General features: G+C 41.1%; 2 protein-coding genes across 5 annotated transcripts in view; one reads left to right on the top strand and one right to left on the bottom strand.

The window, feature by feature from the left end:
• The window catches only part of slc49a4 (solute carrier family 49 member 4), a 123,870-nt gene extending 105,808 nt beyond the window's left edge, over positions 1–18,062 (bottom strand). Inside the window, exon 1 of the mRNA XM_039755228.1 lies at positions 17,595–18,062. Within this exon, the coding sequence (XP_039611162.1) occupies positions 17,595–17,889 (295 nt within the window). The 5' untranslated portion in view covers positions 17,890–18,062. The remainder of the gene's footprint in view (positions 1–17,594) is intronic.
• hspbap1 (hspb associated protein 1) overlaps positions 17,956–23,819 on the top strand; it is a 103,176-nt gene continuing 97,312 nt past the window's right edge. Inside the window, exon 1 of one of the 4 annotated variants that reach the window (XM_039755231.1) lies at positions 17,956–18,046. The gene's annotated coding sequence lies outside the window, so the exon portion shown is untranslated. Of the gene's footprint in view, positions 18,047–18,151; positions 18,275–18,300; positions 18,497–23,819 lie in introns of those variants that run through there. The other 3 variants (XM_039755230.1, XM_039755232.1, XM_039755229.1) reach the window with 3 other exon arrangements.

Raw genomic sequence — 23,819 nt, forward strand, 5'->3', positions numbered from 1 at the left:
TATTATTATTATTATTAAAATGAGAGACAAAATCTCTATGGCATAATAGAAGCCAACAGTGACCAGCTCTGTACAACACATGCTTCAGGAAAAATCAGCACATATCATAAACAGGAAACTAGACAAAGAAATCTAATAAACAGCAATGTAAATATTAAATACATAAGAAGGGAACATAAGCTTGGCTGAATCCTAATGGCTGGGTGTCTTCACTCCCTCCGTCTCTGCATTAGCCCTTCATTTGAACATGGAGAACAAAGGGATGCTCTGCCTTTGTTAAAGGTCATGCCAAAGGTTTGAGCACAGAAGCCCACGGACAGGATCTTATAACAAACATCCACAGGCTTTTCATCGTGGTAATAGGTTATTATTATTATTATTATTTAATGATTTACTTTCTAAAAAAAAAAAAAAGCCCTACACTGACACCAGGTCAGATATAATATGTAACACACTTTAATTTCTCCTGGAAATGAACACTTTTTACTATAAGATAAGATGTTTAAGCCTTAATTATATTACACAGCTTCCAGGACAGACAGAGAAATAAAATCAGGGTAGACAAAAGTGCTGTAAATTGCTTTATAGTCATGATAATGTAGAAAATGAGGCACAGCGGGAACAAAATCTGCATTAGCGAGGGAAACAGAGCTGAGGAATTATGAAATGGCAATTAACGCAAGTATGACCCTCTCACAGAAATGAAAAAACGCAGAACAATAAGAACAATCAGCTGCTAACAAGTGTCTGCCAACTTGACAAACACATTTGTTCTTTTATCAGTGGGTGGAGGCTGCTGTTTAAAGCCCATTGTCTCTGCCTACAATTGCTAAAGATCCTAAAAAGACTTTCCCTTCTTTGAAAACACTGGCAGGCAGTTTTATTTCATAAAGTCGTCCTAATTAAGTGCTTGAGTAATTAAAAAGAAACGTTAACAATATTCACTCATTTCGACTGCGCAACTGGAATGGCTGCCCTTTACAGCAACTGCATTATGTTCTCAGAGGATGGATGGCACACCAAGGGTCTACATTCCAACTCAAATGTTGTTTGTTTTACAGATGCTCTGTGATCGTCTTTGTCGTGAAAAGCCCCCGTCACAACACTACATGACTTGTCCAGAAATCTTGGCTTCATTTCCATAATCTTAGTGAGTTGGGGACAGTGGTGACACGCTCCTCTGACCAACAGTCATGTGGTTTGACATCCCCATGTGACTTAACCGGCCTTAAGCTGTACAGGTGGGCTGGTGTGTGCATTAGAGAGCTGAGAACTAGTACTGGGCAACATACCAATTAATCTGTTATACCACATGAAATTTTCCTTCCAGTGTTGGTTTTGAGAAAAAGGTGTTACTGGTACATTAAAAATGAGTGTAAAACATATTGAAACATAAAACACAAAATGTGTATACAAACGGAAACAAGAATTGGTATTAGTGTTGATGTATTAGGCCGCATCCACAACACTACATCTTCCTTTAAAATTACAGACATTAATTTCTATTTTTGTCCACATTACCTGGACACCTTTAACTCAAAAAGCAGAGACTTTTGAATGTGCTAGAGAGCTGAATACTTCTGAAAACCGCAGCTCAGAGTTGCAGTCCACATGGGTGAAAAGTGAGACTTTTGACAACAGACTCTAACTGCACTCGGATTGGTTTGTGTGTATTATGTGGCCCTTGTGTGTATTATGGTGGGCACAGTAGAGTTGCTTTCCATGCCCTTGTGTTGTGTTGCTTACCTGTATGCACCTAATTGTCAGTGTGGGCGCAAATACCTCCATAAGCAATGAGAAAACACTAGTGAGGACGGAGATCATTTTTGTCTAAAAAATGCCTTTAATAAATGAAAACACAGTAGTGTGGGTGTAGCACTTCTTCCATCTTGTGCAGGCTGCACAGGCTTATAACCACCCATACTTCCCAATACTATATACACATTAGGCTCGGCTCTACCAGTTTGGCAAGTTCAGTGAGCTACCTGCTGGTTCTGCTGACCAATGCTACTGTACATATTCACTCAGTATAGCACTTCCACCTGCTCTAATCACTAAAAGACTTTAAAGGTTCCATTTCACAGTCCTCAAGTTTTAGCAATTCTCATACGGTAAAGTACTGCAACAACATATGCAAGCTAAACTGAAGTACATTAGGCTCACAATCACATAGTTATTTTTCAAGCACAATCTAGCAAACCTTCAGTATTTTCTTTTAAACTGTGATATGGATTTAAGTCCATACTGTCCACTCTTACTGGCAACCAATGAGCCCCCACCCAAAAGTGCTGTATTGTGTACATGAAGAGAGAAGACAAGTGTCTGTTTTGGACCGTGTCTTTCTCAGATGCTTTGTGTTTCTTATTCCACCCGGGGGAGTAAATGCGAACATTAATTTTATTTTAATTCTTTTCATTTTTATTACTATTTAATTTAATATTGTTTCTTTGTATCAGTATACTGCTGCTGGATTATGTGAATTTCCCCTTGGGATTAATAAAGTATCTATCTATCTATCTATCTATTATATAGTACCTTTCACTCTATCCATCTATCTATCTACCATAACTGTCATGAACTAGTAGTTCTTAAGCACAACAGTCCCAACAACAGAGCCACACAGCATACCAAGTGGAAGGATCTGTCAACCTGTGACTTGAACAAAACCAGAGCAAAGAAAGACTTTTTATAAATAATACATGTATTTAAATAAATGCTCTGAGACAAGGAGAGAACAAAGGTCCGCGAGGAGTTGCCTAAAACAACACCTGTAATCCAAGGCAAACAAGCCACCAAAACACACACCTAGAAGACAAAGTCAGAAATTCAAGAAATGCACAAAAAACAGCACAGTATTAATCAAAACACAAACCCACTAAAATCACCACGTGCCTTTGATGAATTGCAAGGGACTGCTTGTCAGCTGTCCCTTGATGGAAATGGATAGGTGGCCCTGCCACAAAACACATGGAATACAGTAGCAGCATGGACACAGAGAGGTGAAATACTACACAAAACTAATAAACACAAAATAGTACAAATAAATAACTTATTAACATAGGAAAAAGAATCAAAATGAATAAAAAGGACAAGTTTAAACAAAAGCCTGGGGCAAGACCCCAGGTAAAATAAAACAACAGAATAGAAAAAGGAAAAAAATGAAAAGAGCTAAGAATGCGGCTTAACTCAATATATCTGGAAAGCATTAGTTCAGCACTGGTGACGACAAACAAGCCCATGATACTTTAGAAATTATATATATATATATATATATATATATATATATATATATAGTTATAGTTATGCAGAAGACATTCTAAGCAGCAGTGTGACATAGTGGTTAAGGCTTTGCACCTTAAACTCTAAGGCTGTGGGTTCAAATCCCAAAATTCACTCTATGCAACAGTTTGGAAAAACAAAGGAAATGTCACAAACTGCTTCTCTCTAAGGCTGCAAGTCGCCCTTGGATGAAGGCATCAGTAAAGTGTGTGCGTGTGATATAATATGATATAGATAAATATACAGTGGTGTGAAAAACTATTTGCCCCCTTCCTGATTTCTTATTCTTTTGCATGTTTGTCACACAAAATGTTTCTGATCATCAAACACATTTAACCATTAGTCAAATATAACACAAGTAAACACAAAATGCAGTTTTTAAATGATGGTTTTTATTATTTAGGGAGAAAAAAAAAATCCAAACCTACATGGCCCTGTGTGAAAAAGTAATTGCCCCCTGAACCTAATAACTGGTTGTGCCACCCTTAGCAGCAATAACTGCAATCAAGCGTTTGCAATAACTTGCAATGAGTCTTTTACAGCGCTCTGGAGGAATTTTGGCCGACTCATCTTTGCAGAATTGTTGTAATTCAGCTTTATTTGAGGGTTTTCTAGCATGAAGCGCCTTTTTAAGGTCATGCAGGTCATAGCATCTCAATTGGATTCAGGTCAGGACTTTGACTAGGCCACTCCAAAGTCTTCATTTTGGTTTTCTTCAGCCGTTCAGAGGTGGATTTGCTGGTGTGTTTTGGGTCATTGTCCTGTTGCAGCACCCAAGATCGCTTCAGCTTGAGTTGACGAACAGATGGCGGACATTCTCCTTCAGGATTTTTGGTAGACAGTAGAATTCATGGTTCCATCTATCACAGCAAGCCTTCCAGGTCCTGAAGCAGCAAAACAACCCCAGACCATCACACTACCACCACCATATTTTACTATTGGTATGATGTTCTTTTCTGAAATGCTGTGTTCCTTTTACGCCAGATGTAACGGGACATTTGCCTTCCAAAAGTTCAACTTTTGTCTCATCAGTCCACAAGGTATTTTCCCAAAAGTCTTGGCAATCATTGAGATGTTTCTTAGCAAAATTGAGACAAGCCCTAATGTTCTTTTGCTTAACAGTGGTTTCGTCTTGGAAATCTGCCATGCAGGCCGTTTTTGCCCAGTCTCTTTCTTATGGTGGAGTCGTGAACACTGACCTTAATTGAGGCAAGTGAGGCCTGCAGTTCTTTAGACGTTGTCCTGGGGTCTTTGTGACCTCTCGGATGAGTCGTCTCTGCGCTCTTGGGGTCATTTTGGTCGGCCGGCCACTCCTGGGAAGGTTCACCACTGTTCCATGTTTTTGCCATTTGTGGATAATGGCTCTCACTGTGGTTCGCTGGAGTCCCAAAGCTTTAGAAATGGCTTTATAACCTTTACCAGACTGATAGATCTCAATGACTTCTGTTCTCATTTGTTCCTGAATTTCTTTGGATCTTAGCATGATGTCTAGCTTTTGAGGTGCTTTTGGTCTACTTCTCTGTGTCAGGCAGCTCCTATTGAAGTGATGTCTTGATTGAAACAGGTGTGGCAGTAATCAGGAAATTGAACTCAGGTGTGATACACCACAGGTAGGTGATTTTTAACAAGGGGGCAATTACTTTTTCACACAGGGCCATGGAGGTTTGGATTTTTTTTTCTCCCTAAATAATAAAAACCATCATTTAAAAACTGCATTTTGTGTTTACTTGTGTTATATTTGACTAATGGTTAAATGTGTTTGATGATCAGAAACATTTTGTGTGACAAACATGCAAAAGAATAAGAAATCGGGAAGGGGGCAAATAGTTTTTCACACCACTGTATATAAAAATATTAAAAATCCTAAGCCTAAAAAAGTGCCATGATTTTGTGCAACGATTTTATGTGACATTTTTATGTCACTTTTTTGTCACGCTTTAAATCGGGGTTGTTTTAAAACCTACATATATGTTTGGTATCACTCTTTTCAGAATTTATCGAACTTTAATGTGATGTTGTTAGATTTTCAGATTCTTGTTCCATTTTTAAATTATAAACTAAAAAAATCACATCCCGCAAGAGTAGGACAGCAGCTGTACAGGCTTTTAAATGTTTGAAGTGCTACACGAGATGCAGTTCACAAGGCATGGCAGCAGCAGCAAACCAGCAGCTGATTGGGCAAAGAGGAGGTAAAAAAAACGTACTATTTGTTGCCCATCATATCACTGTTTAAGAGGGGGTTTCGGGGGAGCAACCGTGTCTCCTTGGAGTGCGTTCAGCCCCCCTCTTGACAACGCGAGTGGCAGAGATGCAAAGTGGCTGGCGCGTAGCGCAGGACAGGTGGGTTGGCAAACGAACCCCCTATAAATAATCATTTTTCTTTTGTACATTCACAGATTTTACTAATATTCTGGTCGCAACTGTGTGTGGGGCGCCAAAGGGGCTTGCCCCCTAGTATATTTCTCCATAAACACATACATAATGCTTACCTTAACGCCACTCGCTGTTGTCATGCCATGTAGTGATGCAATACTCAAAATGATAGCAAGACAAACAAATGAATCATTTAGCCTAAGTGACCTTGTGCCACTGAGCTCCTGAATTAATAACAGCAATGTCAGCATTTTACAAGTCATTTGTTCATTTTCTTTTCCTTTCTCCCTGTCCCATCAATAGTTGTTTTACATGTTTGTCTAAAGCAGGAGTACAAATGGGACACACTAACCCCAAACACTTAAAGCGTGTGGGCAGGGAGAACTGTGGGTGGGTCTTTGGGGTCAATTTTGCTGCTATTGACTGTAAGCTATTTAGTGAATTGCCCCCAGATGTGAATTCTTGTCCCAGGAATCACATCTGACCCTGCTAGACGACACCCCGAGTGACATACTGTACAAGTCAGACTAATCAGTGACTCTAAACTGGCCCTGTGCACGTGTGGACGAGTGGCTTGTCGACAGCGATTTCCTACCTCACACCCAGTGTTGCTAGGACAGGCTCTGGGCCCCTGTGACCCTGAATAGGTTCAAGCATGAGAACACAAACACAACATAAAAGAAATAGAAAACTGTAATCTGACAAAATCAGCTTTTCAGCAGAAACACCAGTTGTGAAGACAGTAAGTTGCCCATTTCCAGCGTATGAAGCCTGAACAGTCAGGGCGAGTTCATTTTTGTACCAACATCACAATACTTTCAGGTAACTTTGTCACTACAATGGCAGCTGCAGTGTTCAAAAGGGAAATGGTGCCCCCATCTTATGCTAAAATGGGTAAGGTTTTCACAGGTACTGGCCGCCCATTTGTGGCTATTTTTGTTTTCAATCAAAGTCATCAGGCTAGCCAGACTTTATCTATCAAGCCCACACTTTGCTGTGTCACATCTTTAAGGATGGAGTGTTTTTAGAAAACAAAGATCTCAAACTCAAGCCCATTGTCCATTTTAATAGAGAAGCAGGCCAGCGACACTAAGCTAATTTTGGTGAACTGAGAAGGGCATAAGTGTTTACTTTCACAGGTCCTGTCATCTGCAGGATACTTCACTTTAGACAGATCACTTATTATATGCTAACTTCTGCAATTCAAACTGTGCCTAAACCTAGGAGCAGTTTAGACTGCCACATTGAGGGAGTCACAAAGGCAGAAAAATCTAACATGTGCCCGCAAATTACTACAAGAGGGGTGTGCAGGACAGTAGGTACACATTCCTGGGTGAGGTCATGCAGAGTTGGACCAAACGCCTACATCAAAGGGTGCAGGGCAGGACAAAAGCAGCCCGTCACAGGGCAAGCTCAGCCCCTATACTCACCCACGTTCACACTGACTCAGTTGAAAGCTGCCAACTGACTGAACATGAATTCTCCTCAAAGACGACACCCCAGCTGAAAAGCAAATCAGAGTCAAAGTGCTAAAAGGCAAAAATGTAAAAATAAAATGCATTGGAAAACCCGCATCCTGCACTGGCTCTGCAACAAAGAACACTGCAGAAAAGAAATTTCTACGCGTACATCAAAGAAAGGCTCATGGGCAAAAAGCTGCTCTGTGGATGGGCCGAGTCTGGCTTTCAGTTGAACACTAATGATGGTCCAGCACTGCTCCTGAGAAATACTCGACATGCTGGGACACTGTGGGACCGAGGGGGGACTGAAGGGGCTGTGAGCAGCTCCTAATACCACAAAATGACAAACAACTGAGCTCCCCATTTTATTTCAACACAGGCCCAAAACAAGGAAGAAACACCGCAAATGATGCAGCCCACCATGGAGATGCACAGGACAACCCCAACTTTAGCAAGCGCCCTTCAGCCCTGAGGTTTCAACTTTCCAACAGCAATACAAATGAAGGCTTTCGAGACAAGGACATTTTCAAAAGACGACTTTTAGTGCATTGCTGTTTGAGAATTATTAATCAAGTCATTTATCCACCCTGCTATATCCTAACAACAGGGTCACGGGGTCTGCTGGAGCCAATCCCAGCCAACACATATCCAGTTTATTGTCATGTGTACTCAGAACAATGACATTCTTACTTGTATGTCCCCTCAGAAAGTTCACAATAATACAATACAAACAAAAGAGACACACAAAAAAGTACTCAACATACAATACAGTATATGCAATTATAGTACATAAGTACTTAGAAAGGAAGATTGATAAAGTTACATGGATAAAACTAATAAAAAGCAGATCTGACACTTAGGACGTCCTCATCGCAGCACAAAATGTGCATTTCTTTTGAATTATTTAGCACCTACTGCTTTTGAGACTACTAAGCCCTTGCAACATTTTACTGCGAAATTAAGTGTAAGATTTAGAGAAACAGAAGTAATCTGCAGCACAGAACAATGTGCAGAACAGTAATAATTATCATCTCGATAGTTCAGCAATCATATTGAAATGCTGTAGAGCACGCAGAATGCACCTCAGCTGTGATGTACAACCTGACCGCCGAGGGACAAATGAGGGTCAAGCGGCACACACCCCTCATCGTCCCTGTGCAGCAAAGTGTCCACCTCCTCTCACTCCCACCATCTTAAAGGACTGTTGGTACTTGAAATCAAGCACAGGACTCGTCACAAAATGGGATATTTGCTCATTTACTACGCCTAAAAGACAGAATACGGCCTTTTTTGTTCGGCATAAAATAAGCACTTAGAAAAAGAGGGAACGGATTTTTAATATGATCATTGAGTGGCAAATGTAAAAGTCTCAGTCTTTTTCAAACAAGATTAAACATTTTAAAATTCTCAATAATTATTAGGGTTAACATAAACACCTGACATTGATGTCATTTTGTTACGTAATCGTTTCTAAGTCTTTTGAATTGAAAATCGCGTCGATGTCATGTTGTGTTCTGGAGATACTGAGGTGAAAAAGGCACAAACGTCCAGCAAAAATGGAACCTTTAAGTGAGGTTGACTCGGATTTGATTTTTCTTCTGGCTGTTTGTATGTAGACAATCTAAAATGTTATTAGTGGATATTCAGAGATGGAAATAACCACAAAGGGCTGTTGAAACAGGAGGTGCTCAAACAGACAGTGAGAGAGAAATTCAATTTTATACACAGTATGTATGATAATTACAATAAGATATAAGAGAGCTTTTTTAAGTTTAGAATAAGAGCCATTCCTTCTGAGCAACTTCAATAATTGACCGATTACTGCGGATATGTAGCGCTTTTTATTTAGCATTATTTCAGCTGATAGTTTTTGTAAGGATGTCTCACCCCTCCCCCCCAGATATTTATAAATATAAAATCTAATTTTTTTCGCCTATATTCTAAGCAAAATTATACTAGAAGTAGCTGTAAAGGTTTGAAGGAACGGTTGTTGAGGTTTTCGTGTTGTGTTAAGTCAAACATTTTATATGGAGGTACATATTTGTTTATAAAAATGTCTACGCGTGTGTGTGTGTGTGTGTGTGTGTGTGTGTGTCTATCCAGCCTGGAAGTGAAAGGTGGAGTCGGTGTAAGGGCTCCACCTCTGAGGATACACAAGCGAGAAAAGCATGTCAGCAAAACAAAATCTTTGAAGAAAGACAAAGTCGTGGCCAGATTCCAAGATATTCCAAGGCCAGCAGGGACATGCAAGTTCTTTAGCGTGTCCCGAGTCTTCCCCGAGGACACCTCCTGGCTGGACATAACTGAAACGCTTTCCCACAGAGGCGTCCAGGAGGCATCTTAATCAAATGGGTCCTTTTCAGTCCAAAGGAACAGCGGCTCTACTTTGAGCTTCTCCTGAATGTTGCCGCACAGTCTTGGAGGTGCTGGTCCTCATCCTGGAGGGATTCAGGGATGTAATCCTCAAGTCACTGAACTGAACTTCCTCCTTGCTTTGGGTACATCTACAAATTCTGTCTATAAAAATTATGAACGAAATCTGTGACAGCGGTCGGCCACAGTAGAATCCCACAAACCTACTGGGAACGAGTGCAGATCAAGCTATCACTCTGGTTGCACAGGAACTGAATAGCATGCAATAACAGGCCTGGTAACCCATAAACCCGAAAAGCCCCAAGGGACACAGTCATACTCCTTTTCCAAGTCCACAAAATGCACGTAGACTGGCTGGGGTTAATCCCATGAATCCCCCAGAATTCTTATGAGGGTAAAAAGCTGGTCCAGTGTTCTGCGACTTAAGACAGAATCTGCACTGCGTCTTCTGGATCCAAAGTTTGATTAACAGCAGCACCTTCCTTTAGCGGGCATAACCCTGGCATGGGCTTTTCCAGGGAGGCCAAGCCATGTGATCCTCCAAATGATCATTTGTGTTTTGCTAACCTGCATGTCTCCAGTCACAGTCGTTCCTAGAAGGGTGCAGAGGCCACGGCAACTCAACCAGTACATTGCCTTCCTGTTACGTTCAAATTATTTATATAACAAATAAAAGTCATAAAAAAACCTTAAGTGCTTAAAGGAGTCTGTTTTATTCTCAGAAAGAACTCTGCTGAGTAGAAATAATGAGAAGTTGTCACTTTTTAGTATTATTCGTCAAGAAAAGCCATTAAAATATCAGTACTGTTTCTATAAGATAAAAGACTTATCTGAGAGAACCACATCAGATTATTTTTGAAATGTTATTTTTCTAACTTTTACACCAGCAAGCTCTCCTGTCACATTTTCATAAACCACGTTTTCTGCTATCCCATTTTCAATAAAGATCACAGCCAGTCTGTCCAACCTCTTCTGAGACATACTGTAGCTGTTCTTGAGGAAGAAGAAGACGAAGAAGAAGAAAAAAATACACACACACTGAAATCCCATTGTAGTTTGGCCCATGCAGTACAAAATATACGAGAGCGTGCCAGGTTTGCCAGTTAATTTAAAACGTATTGCTGCACTGAGCCAGGCCTGAGTCACATGAAAGATAAAATTACTCACTTTAAACTTCATTTTTCAAGCTATCGGACAGGTATAATGACACATTTATCAATGTAAAAGTATTCAGTCTTTATGTTATTACACAGCACTAACATCAGCCTCATTGGAAATCAAGCTAGCAAAACATGCAGCCCGCTAACCACAAAAGACAACAGCCAAGAGACTAGTTAAGTTCTTTTGGTCTTCTCAGAAAGCACTTGGAGAATGGTGACGGTGCGATATAAATAAAAATGAATTATTATTATTATTATAATAAACTGCACCCACTCCTCCAGGTTTTTAATGTCTCTCCTGGCAGCGTCAGATCTACAGCAGGTTCTGTTTTAAATGATTGAGCTCAGGGCCAAGAACTTGAATGCACTCTTTGTGCTCAAGTGCAGGGACAGGAAGCATGGTGGGACTATAGCTCTCTCAAATGTTTGGTGTGCACAACATATAATGGATCATCTTTTCAATGTTAAAGTCATCATCTGGTTTCCCCAAGACTGGTATAATAGGTACAAGGCAGGAGCCCACCTTTCAGGGCCCACCAATGCACTGCACAACACAATCACACTTACACAAATGTGCCACTGTAATGCACGTCTGACATACGGCCCTATGATTTCCACGGACGGAATCATGGAATTACCGCATAAAAATAGATTTTAGATTTAAAACTGAAAATGTGAGGAATTTAGAGGTTGAAGGGGTGACTGTTACAAAACTTCCCAATAAATTAAACGATTGAATAATTTGTAGTTCTGTCATTCAGATACAATTTCTAGCTTGTTGTTTTTCAATCGAACGTAATTCTTTGTAGAAGTCCAGTCGTGCCTCTATCTGTTTGTGTGCGCGTTTCCTGTGTTTTCTCATTAAAGGCACGTGAATTAGCTCGCTGCACGAGACACAAATGTTGAAGCGAGCAGCATCAGAAACCCTAACTACGTCGAAAAAACTAAGAAACGCGAGCTTAACTGCAAAACTGAGGGCACAACAATATCCTGGCGACTTTTACTAATTTGGACAACTTTTCTGCAGGTTTTGCCAGCATATCATAGTACATTTTTAAAAATTAACCACAACGATTTAATAAATGTTTTGCCTGGCGGTGACGAGGCACGCAAGGTTCACATTTGACTCTTCCGTTATAAACTTGGCACCAACAAACCTGGGCAGAAGAGCAGGCGTCTTCTCAGATGCCATGAGCCCTTAAAAGCGGGTCTCTCTTTCTCTGTTCATTTCCCGGATTTAGCGTCTTGCAGATTAGTTTGCTTTAGCTTTGTAATTAATTGTAAGATATGCAGTAGATGAAGCTACAGATGTCATGATGCCCATTTTCAAGCTGTAAACATTTAGGGTTTAAGAATCATTAGAAATAATTTACATAATTACAATTACAGGTACTGAAGTCCAGTACTTTTTGACAGATGTTATCTTTATGGACAGCTGCGACTTTTCCACCTTTTCGCAGGCAGCAGCACTTCAGTCCCATCACAACAACCAGCTGAATCTTAATGACATTTTAGCAGTGGTTACCCACAATGCATCACACTCTCTAAAAGCATACCAGGAAGTTTTAAAAGGGGTTATGCCTAAAAGTGTACATTCAGCCTGCTTGTGTCGTGTCATCAGTTTGGTGGGAGAGACCTGGCAGCACTAGAAACACGTGAGTGAGGCTGCATCTCTAGCGATGTGGGTAAAGTCTCCCTTCTTCAAGAAGCTTGCCAGGAACCCCCGAGGCAGGAAACACCAGGTGGAATAGCCGATTTGAATCAGTAGGGTACCTCGCTGAACATATTCACCTCTACCAAAAGTTCTTTCTGACCGAGAACACATCAGCTCAGGCTGTAACAAATATCCTAGACCCAAAAAGTGAAGATCACCGTCATCTCAGAAGGATGCGTCAAACTAGTAAGAGCTCTTAGAATTCAGGAGGGCACTCGTTGTCCTACTGCAGTCTCAGCATACAGCGTCATGCAGGATCTGGGCTCCTACCTGATGAATGGAACTGCAGAATAAGGTTCACTTGTGCTAGTGTGCTGTTTCATTAAAAGGAATGTAAAGTGACATTTCATTAGTGTGTGTTTTGTTGTAGCTGTTACTACTTAAGAGTAAAAAAAAAAAAATCAAGGAAAAATAAAAGAGTGAAAACCGAAAATCAAAAGAAATAAAATGGAATTTGTAAAAAAAGAAAAACGGATTCCATAGGGTCCTACTGACATTTGGACAAGGAAAAGCTACCAGGCCCCTCCTGAGAGACACCGATGGCTTACAGTAGGCAAGTCAGCATTAATCAACTATTTTCTTTTGTTTCTAGTTTTAAGTATAAAGTATTGGGAGGAGGCCGCAGTGTGACTCATAACAGGACAAGCCTAAACCACTTCCACTGTTGACACTGTCACTCACATACAGAAAGAAAGTTTCCACGTTTGACTTGCGAATAATGACACACACACACACAAATGAACAAAAAGACAACTCGCCAAAGAGGTGAGGGTGTACATACTAGAAGAATCCATACTCCCACTCATCTTCTAACTGGCCTATCAAGTTCATGGCTCTTCTAACACAGTTCTAGAGAAAAGCCAAGCAAAATGACACCAAGATGCACCTCGCCTGAAGAAGGGGTCCGAGTTGCCTCGAAAGCTTGCATATTGTAATCTCTTTAGTTAGCCAATAAAAGGGGTCATTTTGCTTGGCTTTTCTCTACATTCATAATGGCTAACACGGTACAACACCCTAGTACTACAAACACAGTTCTACTAATAGTAATTAGAAGCAAAAAAGATGCCCAACCTTCTGGTTACTCTTGTTGTCTCACAGGCAGTAAGTCCTAAATGCCAACCCCATGCCCAGCCTTTGTCTCTGTGTAGCCTGCATGTAAATTGTCTTTGTGTGTGTGTGTGAGAGTGGGCCCTGCGAAGGACTGGCACCCTGTCCTGTGTTTCCTGCTCTGGCCTACAGCACTGAACTGGACCAACTGGTTTGAGAATGTACATATATATATACACATACATTCTTTGCATTTACCAAACATTTGGAGCTACATAAGAAGCTGGACAAACAAGAGGAGGTCACTCCGTCCATTAAAAGTGTTTGCTTAGCTAATACTGGTGTTGTCCCAATATCTCAACCAGGCACTTTTTAAAAGTTGTTAAGGTTTCTGCTACAACTCCATGACTTCTTAGTTAGTCCAACAGTCCCATAATTCTATGTGTGAACAGGTGCTTCCTTGCTCCAGTTTTAACTTATTTCAATTGATGTCCTCTAGTACATGATTTAGTTCAAAACATTCTGCTGGATCAACTTTACTGATACCATTGAGAATTCTGTAGACCTGGATTAGGTCCCCACATGGCCTCATCTGCACAAGACTCAACAGGTGTATCTCTCTGAGCCTGTCAAGAGTAGGACATGCCCTGTAGTCCCAGGATGCACTTGGTCAATCACCTCCACACAGCTTCAAGTGCTACTTTGTCCTTTTAGTAGTTGTGTGACCAGGACGTCACACAGGACTACAGGTGCAGTCTCAGCATAACATCTCATAATGTTATCTTTCCAACATTTTTTTTTTTTACAATGTAACCTACTATTCTTCTTCTTGTTTCTTCACATTTACGTGAATATAAACACCTAAATCCTTTTCAGAGTCTGTTGCATCCTGTAAGACACTGTCATCCGTCTTGTATTTATAAAAACAGGTTAAGATTGTTATTTTTCTAAGTGGTTTCTTTACAATCATATTATATATTAAATTTTCCACATGAAAATGCACACCAAAGTGAAGCATATTTTCTAAATTTTACAAAATAAGTAGTCAAATCTTGTATTTCATAATGAGGCAAATGGGTACCTGTGTCCTAAAGTGAAAGAAGCTTTAAAATGTACTGAGTATGTGCACTCTAAAGTCGCTAAGGTTTTGATTTAAGACAACATGCCTTTTGAATTTGTGAGACATGCTTGTGACAACAAACACAAACTGGAAATAATACTCTTTATTACAGATTACAATTTTCTCAAGGTATGGATGTGTTTCTTGCTTGCGGTGGGCATTGCGAGTGGAGTTATGTTAACCCCAACCTCGTTTGCCAAACGATATTCTGCTGATTGTACTAATTGTTATTCTGCAATTCTGTTTGTTCTGCAATGGCATGAAATTAAATGGTAGATTCACCCTCAGATCACATGATTATTTTTACCTAAAAAGTGCCTTCTTTTTGCCGATTACATTCTGTGTTGTTATTTTATACAGCCCATAAAGCAAGTGGCAGTGTAATGAAAAGTGTAGAAAAAAAGATTCCTTGTACTTTGCATGAATAACCATAACTGTGAACAGATTAAACTGCACTGTATTTCTAATACACGCATTAGACTTTTGAAAGAACCAAGCCACCTACACATCACAATTCTCATAGTGTGTTCTGTGCTCATACAAAATAAAAACTGCAAACATAAAAGGTGCGAGTGTGTGACACAGTCCAGCCACAATGAAACAGACCAGTCACTGAATGTTTAAACACGAGTCACCCTGGCTGAGGATATGTTAATAACAGGCCTTAGAACAACGTTGTTGAGGCTGAGACTCACAGAAGTCATTCAATACACAAATACACGGTGAGAACATGCAAACTCAGTCCAGACACTGGCACTGTGAGGCTCTGTCATAGCCCTCTACCTCTGCTAAAACATCAGTACTAAACTTCCGCCGGATTATTAAAACTAAACGTCTACCTGTAACGTCTGTTCACTTCTCGTTACTTGACTGCACGCCCAGCGCGTGCTCAGTACTTCTAGACCACTGAAGCTTATGCAAGCACTGTCAGGCAATACCTTAGATCAGGGGTGGCGAACTCCAGGCCTCGAGTGTCGCAGTGGCTGCAGGTTTTCATTCTTACCATCTTCTTAATTAGTGACCAGTTTTTGCTGCTGATTTCTTCTTTTAATTCACTTGACTCCCCAAGGCCCCACAGTGGTTTCTCTTTCTTTAATTAGCAATAATGAGACACAAAACAAGCCACCACATGACCAGCTCCCCTGTGCCCATCACACAGTATCTGAAATTAAAGAGAGGTGATGGTCTCGGTAAAGTTGACCTCACAGGTCACCAAAACATTTTGACGGTACTCTTAGAAAGAACAGAAAAACAACAGTGTGCAGAATGAGAGCAGCAACAAGCCATGGAATGAAATAACGGGTTTAATTAACAGCAAGAATTGGCTTCTCATTAAGAAAGTGATTGGAGTGAAAGTGGTTGGAGTTTGAAGCCCCAGTTTAGCTGGTCATCTGTTGGCTCGTTTCACATCTCATTTCTGCTTGGCTGTCATTTAATGAAGAAAGCAATCAATTCAGAGGGCTGAACTCTTCTAACAGGGCCATTAAAGAGATGGGGAAAAAGTTCATTAGCAGTGAAAACTGATTAGGAAAAGGGTGAGAATGAAAACCTGTAGCCACTGCGGCCCTCCAGTCTTGGAGTTCGCCACCCCTACCTTAAGAGAAATAATGTATAGGGAAAGAATCAAAGTGACTGTTAGTGTGACTTTTTCAGTTACTTTTGTCAAACTCTCTACTGAACAGAGACAGCAGTTCACACCTACAGTAGGCATCACCTTTCTACTTCACTAACAGCATTTGGGGAGGACTTTCCTTCTCAAAATAACACGGATATGCTGTTTTGCAATGTGTGTATAATCTCAAGATGCTGATCAATACTCAGTAACATTTTTGGCTTGCAAAATGAACACATTATGTAAGTGTTATGGCTTTTTTCCCCCACATTGTGACCCTGGCACTTATTAACTAAATTATACAACACGACAGTGGGTCAGGTACTTTTCTGTTTAACTTTAGAACACAATTTCATGTGGCAAACTGATAGGTTTCATAACTGTGAAGAAATAAAACATAAAAGATATTGAACATAATCTTACAAGGAGTACTCCACCCACAAATGACATTTTTGTATGTCACTTAGCAAATGTAGTTTGAAGCTTTGGCTGACAAAAGTTTCTTATCGTATCGTATCGACACCCAATAGCAACTAACACTGGACAATCGCTAACCATGTGAAAAATGGCCATAGGAAAGGAACGAAAAGAAAAGCTCGGGTTTCTTGCGTCACACAATCCACATGTCAGTTATCCAGTCATATGCTGTAAATGTGTAAACCGCATGTGTTTTTGCTAAAATATCCTTTCAGAATAAACACAGCAAATCATAAACAGGAATATGAAAGCATCATGGCAAAGACTTTCTAAATTGAAGACAGGACTCTTCACCAACAAATGAAGTGGAGGGAGGTTTGCAGTTTTGAGCAGACAGACAACTGCTGCAAGTTCCTCAACATGAGTAACGCAAGATTTGTTTTAATTTTTTGTGTTTTTCTTCTTGTTTCTTAATGTCCAGCACTGGTCACTATTGGGTCGCACTTCATCAGAAACTTTGTTTCTCCACAGAAATAACGCATTAAAAAGTTCTCTTGGCTACCACTACAACTAAAATATAAAAAATGTAATTTTGGTGGACATTCTTTAAACGTTCTTTTTTGCCTGTTTCCATGTTCAACTTCATTTTCTGCGTTTGCTCAGACTGTCTTCGTCTTTTTCAACGGCCTTCCCTCCAGTGCCAACGTCAGCTATGAGTGTCACACGCTTCTGTAATCTCCATTGGGACAGCGTGAAGGTCCAAGGAGAGACCCCACTTAAGCATCATGAAGTCATTACGAGTGGCCAGCTCAGCTTACCTATCTATGCACCTGCTTTCCTGGGTATCTGTCACCATATTCAGAGTCCACTACTGCACTTATTTATAATGACCCTAAAACCTGGCAGGTCTCAGTTCTTAACGCTTCCATGATACTGGAAAAAAAAAAAAATCAATCAAGCACGGAAGGACTGACACGTACATAAACCTGGACATCTTACTCTGAGCAAGGCACGGCGTTTCTTTAGATCCATCACTCACCCTTTTTGTCCATCATCCACATGAAGAAGAGCCAGGGAATGTACCCGATGGGACCCCACAGGACCAGCCAGGCGACGTCCATGTTGGTGAATCCGTAGGCGCTCTTGGCAGAGTTCTGGATGGGACCCCACGTATTCCATACCATGCCCTGCATGAAGCCCAGAAACGAGAAGAGAGCCAAAACCAGCCATCTTCTGCTGTACACCCTGCTGTGGACGGGGCGCGCGAGTCTCTCCGAAAGCGCCGGCTGTAAAAGTGGTTCCCTCTCCCCATCGGTACTCGTCGCGGCTCCCATTCCTCCGGGCACCCTCACACGCAAAACTGATGATAATCCAAATAAAGAAAACTCCCTGGGTGCCTCTTGGATTTTACGAACCGCTTCACCACGTTTGCCAGGACCCTTGAGCTTCTAGGGAGAAGTCCCATAAACCAAAACAAGCTGCCACGGTGAGGTGAGGATGTGTTTTGTTTCGTAATACGCGTGCGCAATGTGTCACTACGCCGGCTGTGCAACTGAAGCTGCGGGTCGGACATTTTGGCGCCAAACTGCCTTCGGTTTCGACGCGGCGGTGGCGGTGCGCTTGAGCCAAAATGGCAGCAGTTTCACGCTTCCCGCACCATTTGACGCGAAGAACAGCTGAGCTTCTCACGTGAGGTTTGTTTACAAGGCTGGGACTGGGGTACGTTAGTTTAATGTCGGTATTCATTGCAGCATACGTGCCGCAGTCACACATGCCTTCCGCTAGATATAATAAAGTCGCTTGGTAAATCAGAGTTAAAAACTAAACAGTGGTGTCTTTATGTGTGACGTTTAATTCGCGCGACAGCTTTAAGAGTGGTCGAGGGGGACGAGCGCAAGAATTTGAGATTTCACTTGAGTGTGAAGTAAAAGGCAGCGCAAGGTGAGCTCATTTGTCACAATCTGTATTTATGTACGGAGTTTTAGCCGAAGAGTGAGTTAACAATTTGATAGAATGCAGTATCCAGTAAAAGGTAACGATGTGAAGTTTCTGCTGCGATGGTCTGAATACTGAAGATTACCTCTCTGATCAACATGAAACTGCAAAGTGCCAATAGAGTTAACTACTTATCGTTCTATTACTTTATGTAGTGAACTCGATCTGTAAACTCGTTTCCATGAAGAAGGGCATCGCGTTGTATTTTTGTGCTCCCGCTGTGCGGCTCCGATTCGGTTTGCTTTGCGGTCCGGATTTGCTATCGAAGGCGCGACTCGCTTAATACGAATTAATGCACTCGGGTGAAATAAGCTGCTGTTTACATTCTCTGCAATATAATGTCCAGTAAATCGGTTGTTTTGATCATATGACAGGAGATTTCTTTATGTAAATGAATGCGTCTCTTTAATTTCAAACTGGTTTTGTAATTTGCACTGCATCCCAGTAGAGGAATTGGGGGGCCTTTTAGGATTCAACCATGATGACCCAATCCTGATTTTTTAATTTATAAAATGCTGCCCTTGTGTATGACATAACCTACACTCTAAAAACAAATGTTAGTCAACGAAAAAAGTGCGTGAGATATGTATGTCTGAATGTATGTACAGATAGATAGAAAGATAGATACTTTATTAATCCCAAGGGGAAATTCACATAATCCAGCAGAAGCATATACTGATACAAACAACAGTATTCAATTAAAGAGTGTATGTATGTGTGTGTATGTGTGTGTATGTGTGTAGCAGATTGCAGCATACTTTTTGAGTTAAGTCCTATTCTGTTCAAATAAAGTAGATCCAGCACATTACAATGAGCAACGTGAGTTCGCCATTCCTGGACATTTGAACATATTTTTAAATTACCGTGTACTTAAAATTTGGGTTTATACTACTAATTATTACGTTGGCTTTACAAGAAAATGCATGTGCTTCAAATAAACTGTCTTTTTCAACATGTAGGTGATATTTTAAGCGTCTGTTTTCTAAAGCACTAATCAGGGCAGCTGGCAACCGGTGCGGGCAGCAACAATCCCTTGACAGGATGCCAGCCCATCTCGGAATAAACACAAACACACGCCCACCCATCAGAGCCAATACACATAACTTGCTTGTCTTTGGACTGTGGGAAGAATCCCAGATAGACAAGGGCTGAACATGCCAAGTCCACACAACGGGAGCACCCAGGATGTGAAGCCCGGCCACCATATTGTGAGGTGGCAGTGCTGCCATCACGCTGCTGTGATGCCCTGTTATGTTTCCTGTGCTTAGTAAGCGTAAGTAGGAATAGAAATTTTTAAGTTGACAACATGTCACACATTTGTTTTCCACTTTTATCTCATTATTTGTTAGTAGTTTCAAGTTAAATTGTGATATCAACGTAAAAACATCATCTGTTGTATCACAAACCAAAGCCTGTATACAGTGGGAGAAATAATAATTTGATCCCCTGCTGAATTTGTAAATCTGCTCATTTACAAAGAAATGAACAGTCTCTAATTTTCATTTTAATGGAGAGAGACAGAATATCAAATCAAAAATCCAGAAAAGACATTACATAAAAGTTTTAAATTGATTTGCATGTCATTGAGTGAAATAAGGATTTGATCCCCCACAACCCAGCCAGAATTATGGTTCCCGCAGATTGGCACACAGATTACAATCAATCAATCAATCAATTCCAGATACTCCTGATCTCAACTCGTGATGTGTATCAAGCTCACCTGTCCACAGAATCAGTTTCTTCCATTCCATCCTCTCCACCACTACGGGCAACACCAAAGACCAGTCAAAGGATGTCAGGGACAAGGCTGGAATGGGCTACAAGACCACCAGCAAGAAGCTTGGTGATAAGGTGACAACTGTTAATGCAATTATTTGGAAATGGAAGAAATAAAAAATGCCTATCCGTTGCCCATGATCTGGAGCTCCATGCAAGATCTCACCTCATGGGGTGAGGAGAATCATGAGAAAGGTGAGGGATCAGCCCAAAACTACACGGGAGGAGCTTGTTAATGATCTGAAGGAAGTTGGGACCACCAGAGTCACCAAGAACACCGTTGGTAACACACTATGCCATCATGGATTAAAATCTTGCAGCGCCTGCAAGGTCCCCCTGCTCAGGAAGGCACATGTACTGTACAGGCCCGTCTTAAGTTTGCCAGTGAACTTCTGAATCATCACAGGCCTGCCCCTCTCCATTTAAATAACACTACCATAAACATTAGCGGCTGTTCATTTCTTTGTAGGTGAGCAAAAATACAAATTTAGCAGGGGATCAAATAATAATTTCCCCCACCATGTGGCCTGTTCTTTGATCATAAGATTGCATTCATAAGTAAAGTCCTCCTCCTTCTAACTGAGTGTTTCTGCCATGCGGACAGTGCTGTTCAGAGGGCAGATAACATGGCATGTAGTCTCGCTGAAGCCAGATGTGTAAGATATTCCATGAGTGAGATTTGCTTAAAATTAAGTGGGAACAACTGGACGGCTCACCGAGTGTCGCATTTCTAAACCAATCCAATGCCTCATGAAGGGCGTCATTCAAAGTCGGGGCGGTGAGCTTGAACTGCAAGGATCCGAGGTGCTGTCGAGAACCTGGTCTGGCAGACTTCTGATTACGATGAACCATCTACGGTCAAAAAGGCTCCTAAAAAACCCTGTCAGATGTACAGCACATTACACATTTTTAAAAATAAATGTAATCTAATGCAAGAGAGCAGAGAGAGCATCAGATTATTCATCGGCATTCGATGGCATCAATGGACGAAAGGTGAACATGAACGATAGGGTAGCTCACTATTACCAGAAAACCGTGGCTGCTCCCCTTTAATGCCTTGCCCTCATTCACGTTGAGCTTTTAACACCAAACGGCACTGGGGTGTCTCCTATAGTAATAATACATTTTATGTATATAGTGCCTTTCCCATGCTCAAGGCACTTCTCTGGGTTCCCTGCCATTGGCCCAGAATGGTTGGGTGTGGAAATGCATGTCCAGGCGTACTTCCTGTCTTCTGCCCAAACCTTCATCTCCTGGCAATGCCGTGCAAGAAAATGTTAGAATGGGTGAACAAACCAAATGCACACTCATATTTTATATCGGTCAGTTACAGCTTAGTGCAGCTGATGATTCTTCTCCATGTATTCCACATTCTCTTCTGTCCACAGTCCAAAGGGATGTTATTAGGTTGATTGGGGTCTTGACTTTGGCACCAGGTGTGGCCAGGTTCATACGATGCAGGAGTAGAAATATCTGAATCTCCTTCCGTTTAAATTGACCTTAAACTGTGCATTTTTCTAATACTGTTGTTCCACAAAAAAATCTTACCGTCACTTTATAACTTCTCACAATCCTTTAAGGATTCTTGGTCTTTTTTTTTCTCCTTTTTGTTGCAGTCTTTTAAACAAGTAGCGGACTGACTTGTTGCACAATTGGCCTGGCAAGAAAGGAACTACATTCAAGTTTTGTTCTTTCAGCAAAACCACTTTTCTGTCACAAGAGAAAGTATTGTCACCTAATATGTCACTTACCCTTTAGATATTTTGCAACCTGGTGAAATTGAGACACGGCTACAATATTGGCCTTTTTTTTTTGCCTGACTCTCTATTGCAAGTTTGGAATAATTGATTACACAATCACTTTTTTCCCTTCCCAGCTTATGCATCAGCAGTGCTAATTTTAAGTAGTTATTTCTTTTGTGCCGTGCATTCAGGAATTGGCCAATTTAGTGCTGGTCTATTGTTGCAGTCCATCTCTCTTTCTATCTAACTCATGTCTGCAAATGATCTTGCTTGATTGTGTTACTTCCTTTCAGAAGTATCACCTTGAGGATTACTGTGGTCATGTGAAATTAGTTGTCTGCTGAAAGGCCGTTTTATCTTATTTAAATAACTAACAAAAAACAGGAACAGTAAGCAGTCACACTGGTGTTCTCGGGGGTGTCTGTGGTGTAGATTAAAGTGCTGCGGCAGTCAGCTTTTTTATTTAAGCAAAAGGGTAAAATGCATTTTTATTTGCAAATAGTGTTTTTTTTTAATAAAAGACTACCAGTTATAACTTCTAATGGAAAAGAAGAATAATAATAAGTACAATCAGACATTTTCAAAGCTAAGGCACATGGATTTTGATGTTGAGGTCTGTCATGACCTTCTTGTTATCTCCACTTCTCCGCCTATTCAGCACCCCATCTTGGTTTAGCTCGGCTTGCTAATGTCTGCCAAGTCTGTTCGCTGCCTTGGAGTGATGATCAGTGAAGGACAGCTGGTCATCCATCATATTGGCAGAGTATTCAGCACAACTGCTGGTCCAGGCTTTGGTCTTGTTGGGTCGGGACTCTGCTCAGTTCTCTGCTGGCAGGAGTTTTGGCTTGTGTCACCAATTCACTGCAGATGGTCCGTGATGTAGCTGCACATCTGGTGACGGCACACGTCACTCCTCTTTTCACATCTGCCATAGTCCCCTATAGCAGCACATATTACGTTGAAATCCTTTATGTTTGCCTACAGAGTTGTCAGTAGGTCATATATAATATACTGTGTGTTTGTGTGTATAGGGTGGTCCAGATCTAATTATGCAATTTTCATTACGCTATAACTTATTAAGTTTATTACATAGAAAATCACCCGAAAAATCACGGACCATCAAGAAGAGTGCAAACTGACGACATGAAGAATCATCTTTGTGCCGAACTTGAATTGTCTCTGCATAAATCAGAATCATCCAGATGATCAGGATCTGCATAATTAGATCTGGACCACCCTGTATGTATGTATGTGTATATATATATATATACACTGCTCAAAATACTTAAAGGACCACTTTTTAATCCGAGTATAGCATCAAGTCATTGAAACTTCTGGGCTATTGATGTGGTCGGTGAAGTAGTAGAGGGGCTTGTTCATCAGTTTTAGCTGCTTTGGTGCACTAGAGGGGCAACAATGAGACGACCCCCAAAACAGGAATGAGTGGTTTAACAGGTGACATTTTTCCCTCCTCATCTGTTTTGTCACTTGTTTTTCATTTGGCTACGGTCAGTGTCACTACTGGTAGCATGAGGCCATACCTGGACCCTACAGAGCTGGCACAGATAGTCCAACGTCTCCAGGATGGCTAGTAGATCAATCTGTGGCATTGCCAGAAGGTTTGTTGTATCTCCCAGCACAGTCTAAAGGGCAGGGAGGACCAGGATGAGCACTGGCAGAGCCTACAAAATGACCTCCAGCAGGCAGGCCAGCCACTGGTGTGAATGTCTCTGACCAAACAATCAGAAACA

The sequence above is a fragment of the Polypterus senegalus genome, chromosome 6 (genome assembly GCF_016835505.1).
Source record: "Polypterus senegalus isolate Bchr_013 chromosome 6, ASM1683550v1, whole genome shotgun sequence".
In the NCBI taxonomy this organism is placed as follows: domain Eukaryota; kingdom Metazoa; phylum Chordata; class Cladistia; order Polypteriformes; family Polypteridae; genus Polypterus; species Polypterus senegalus.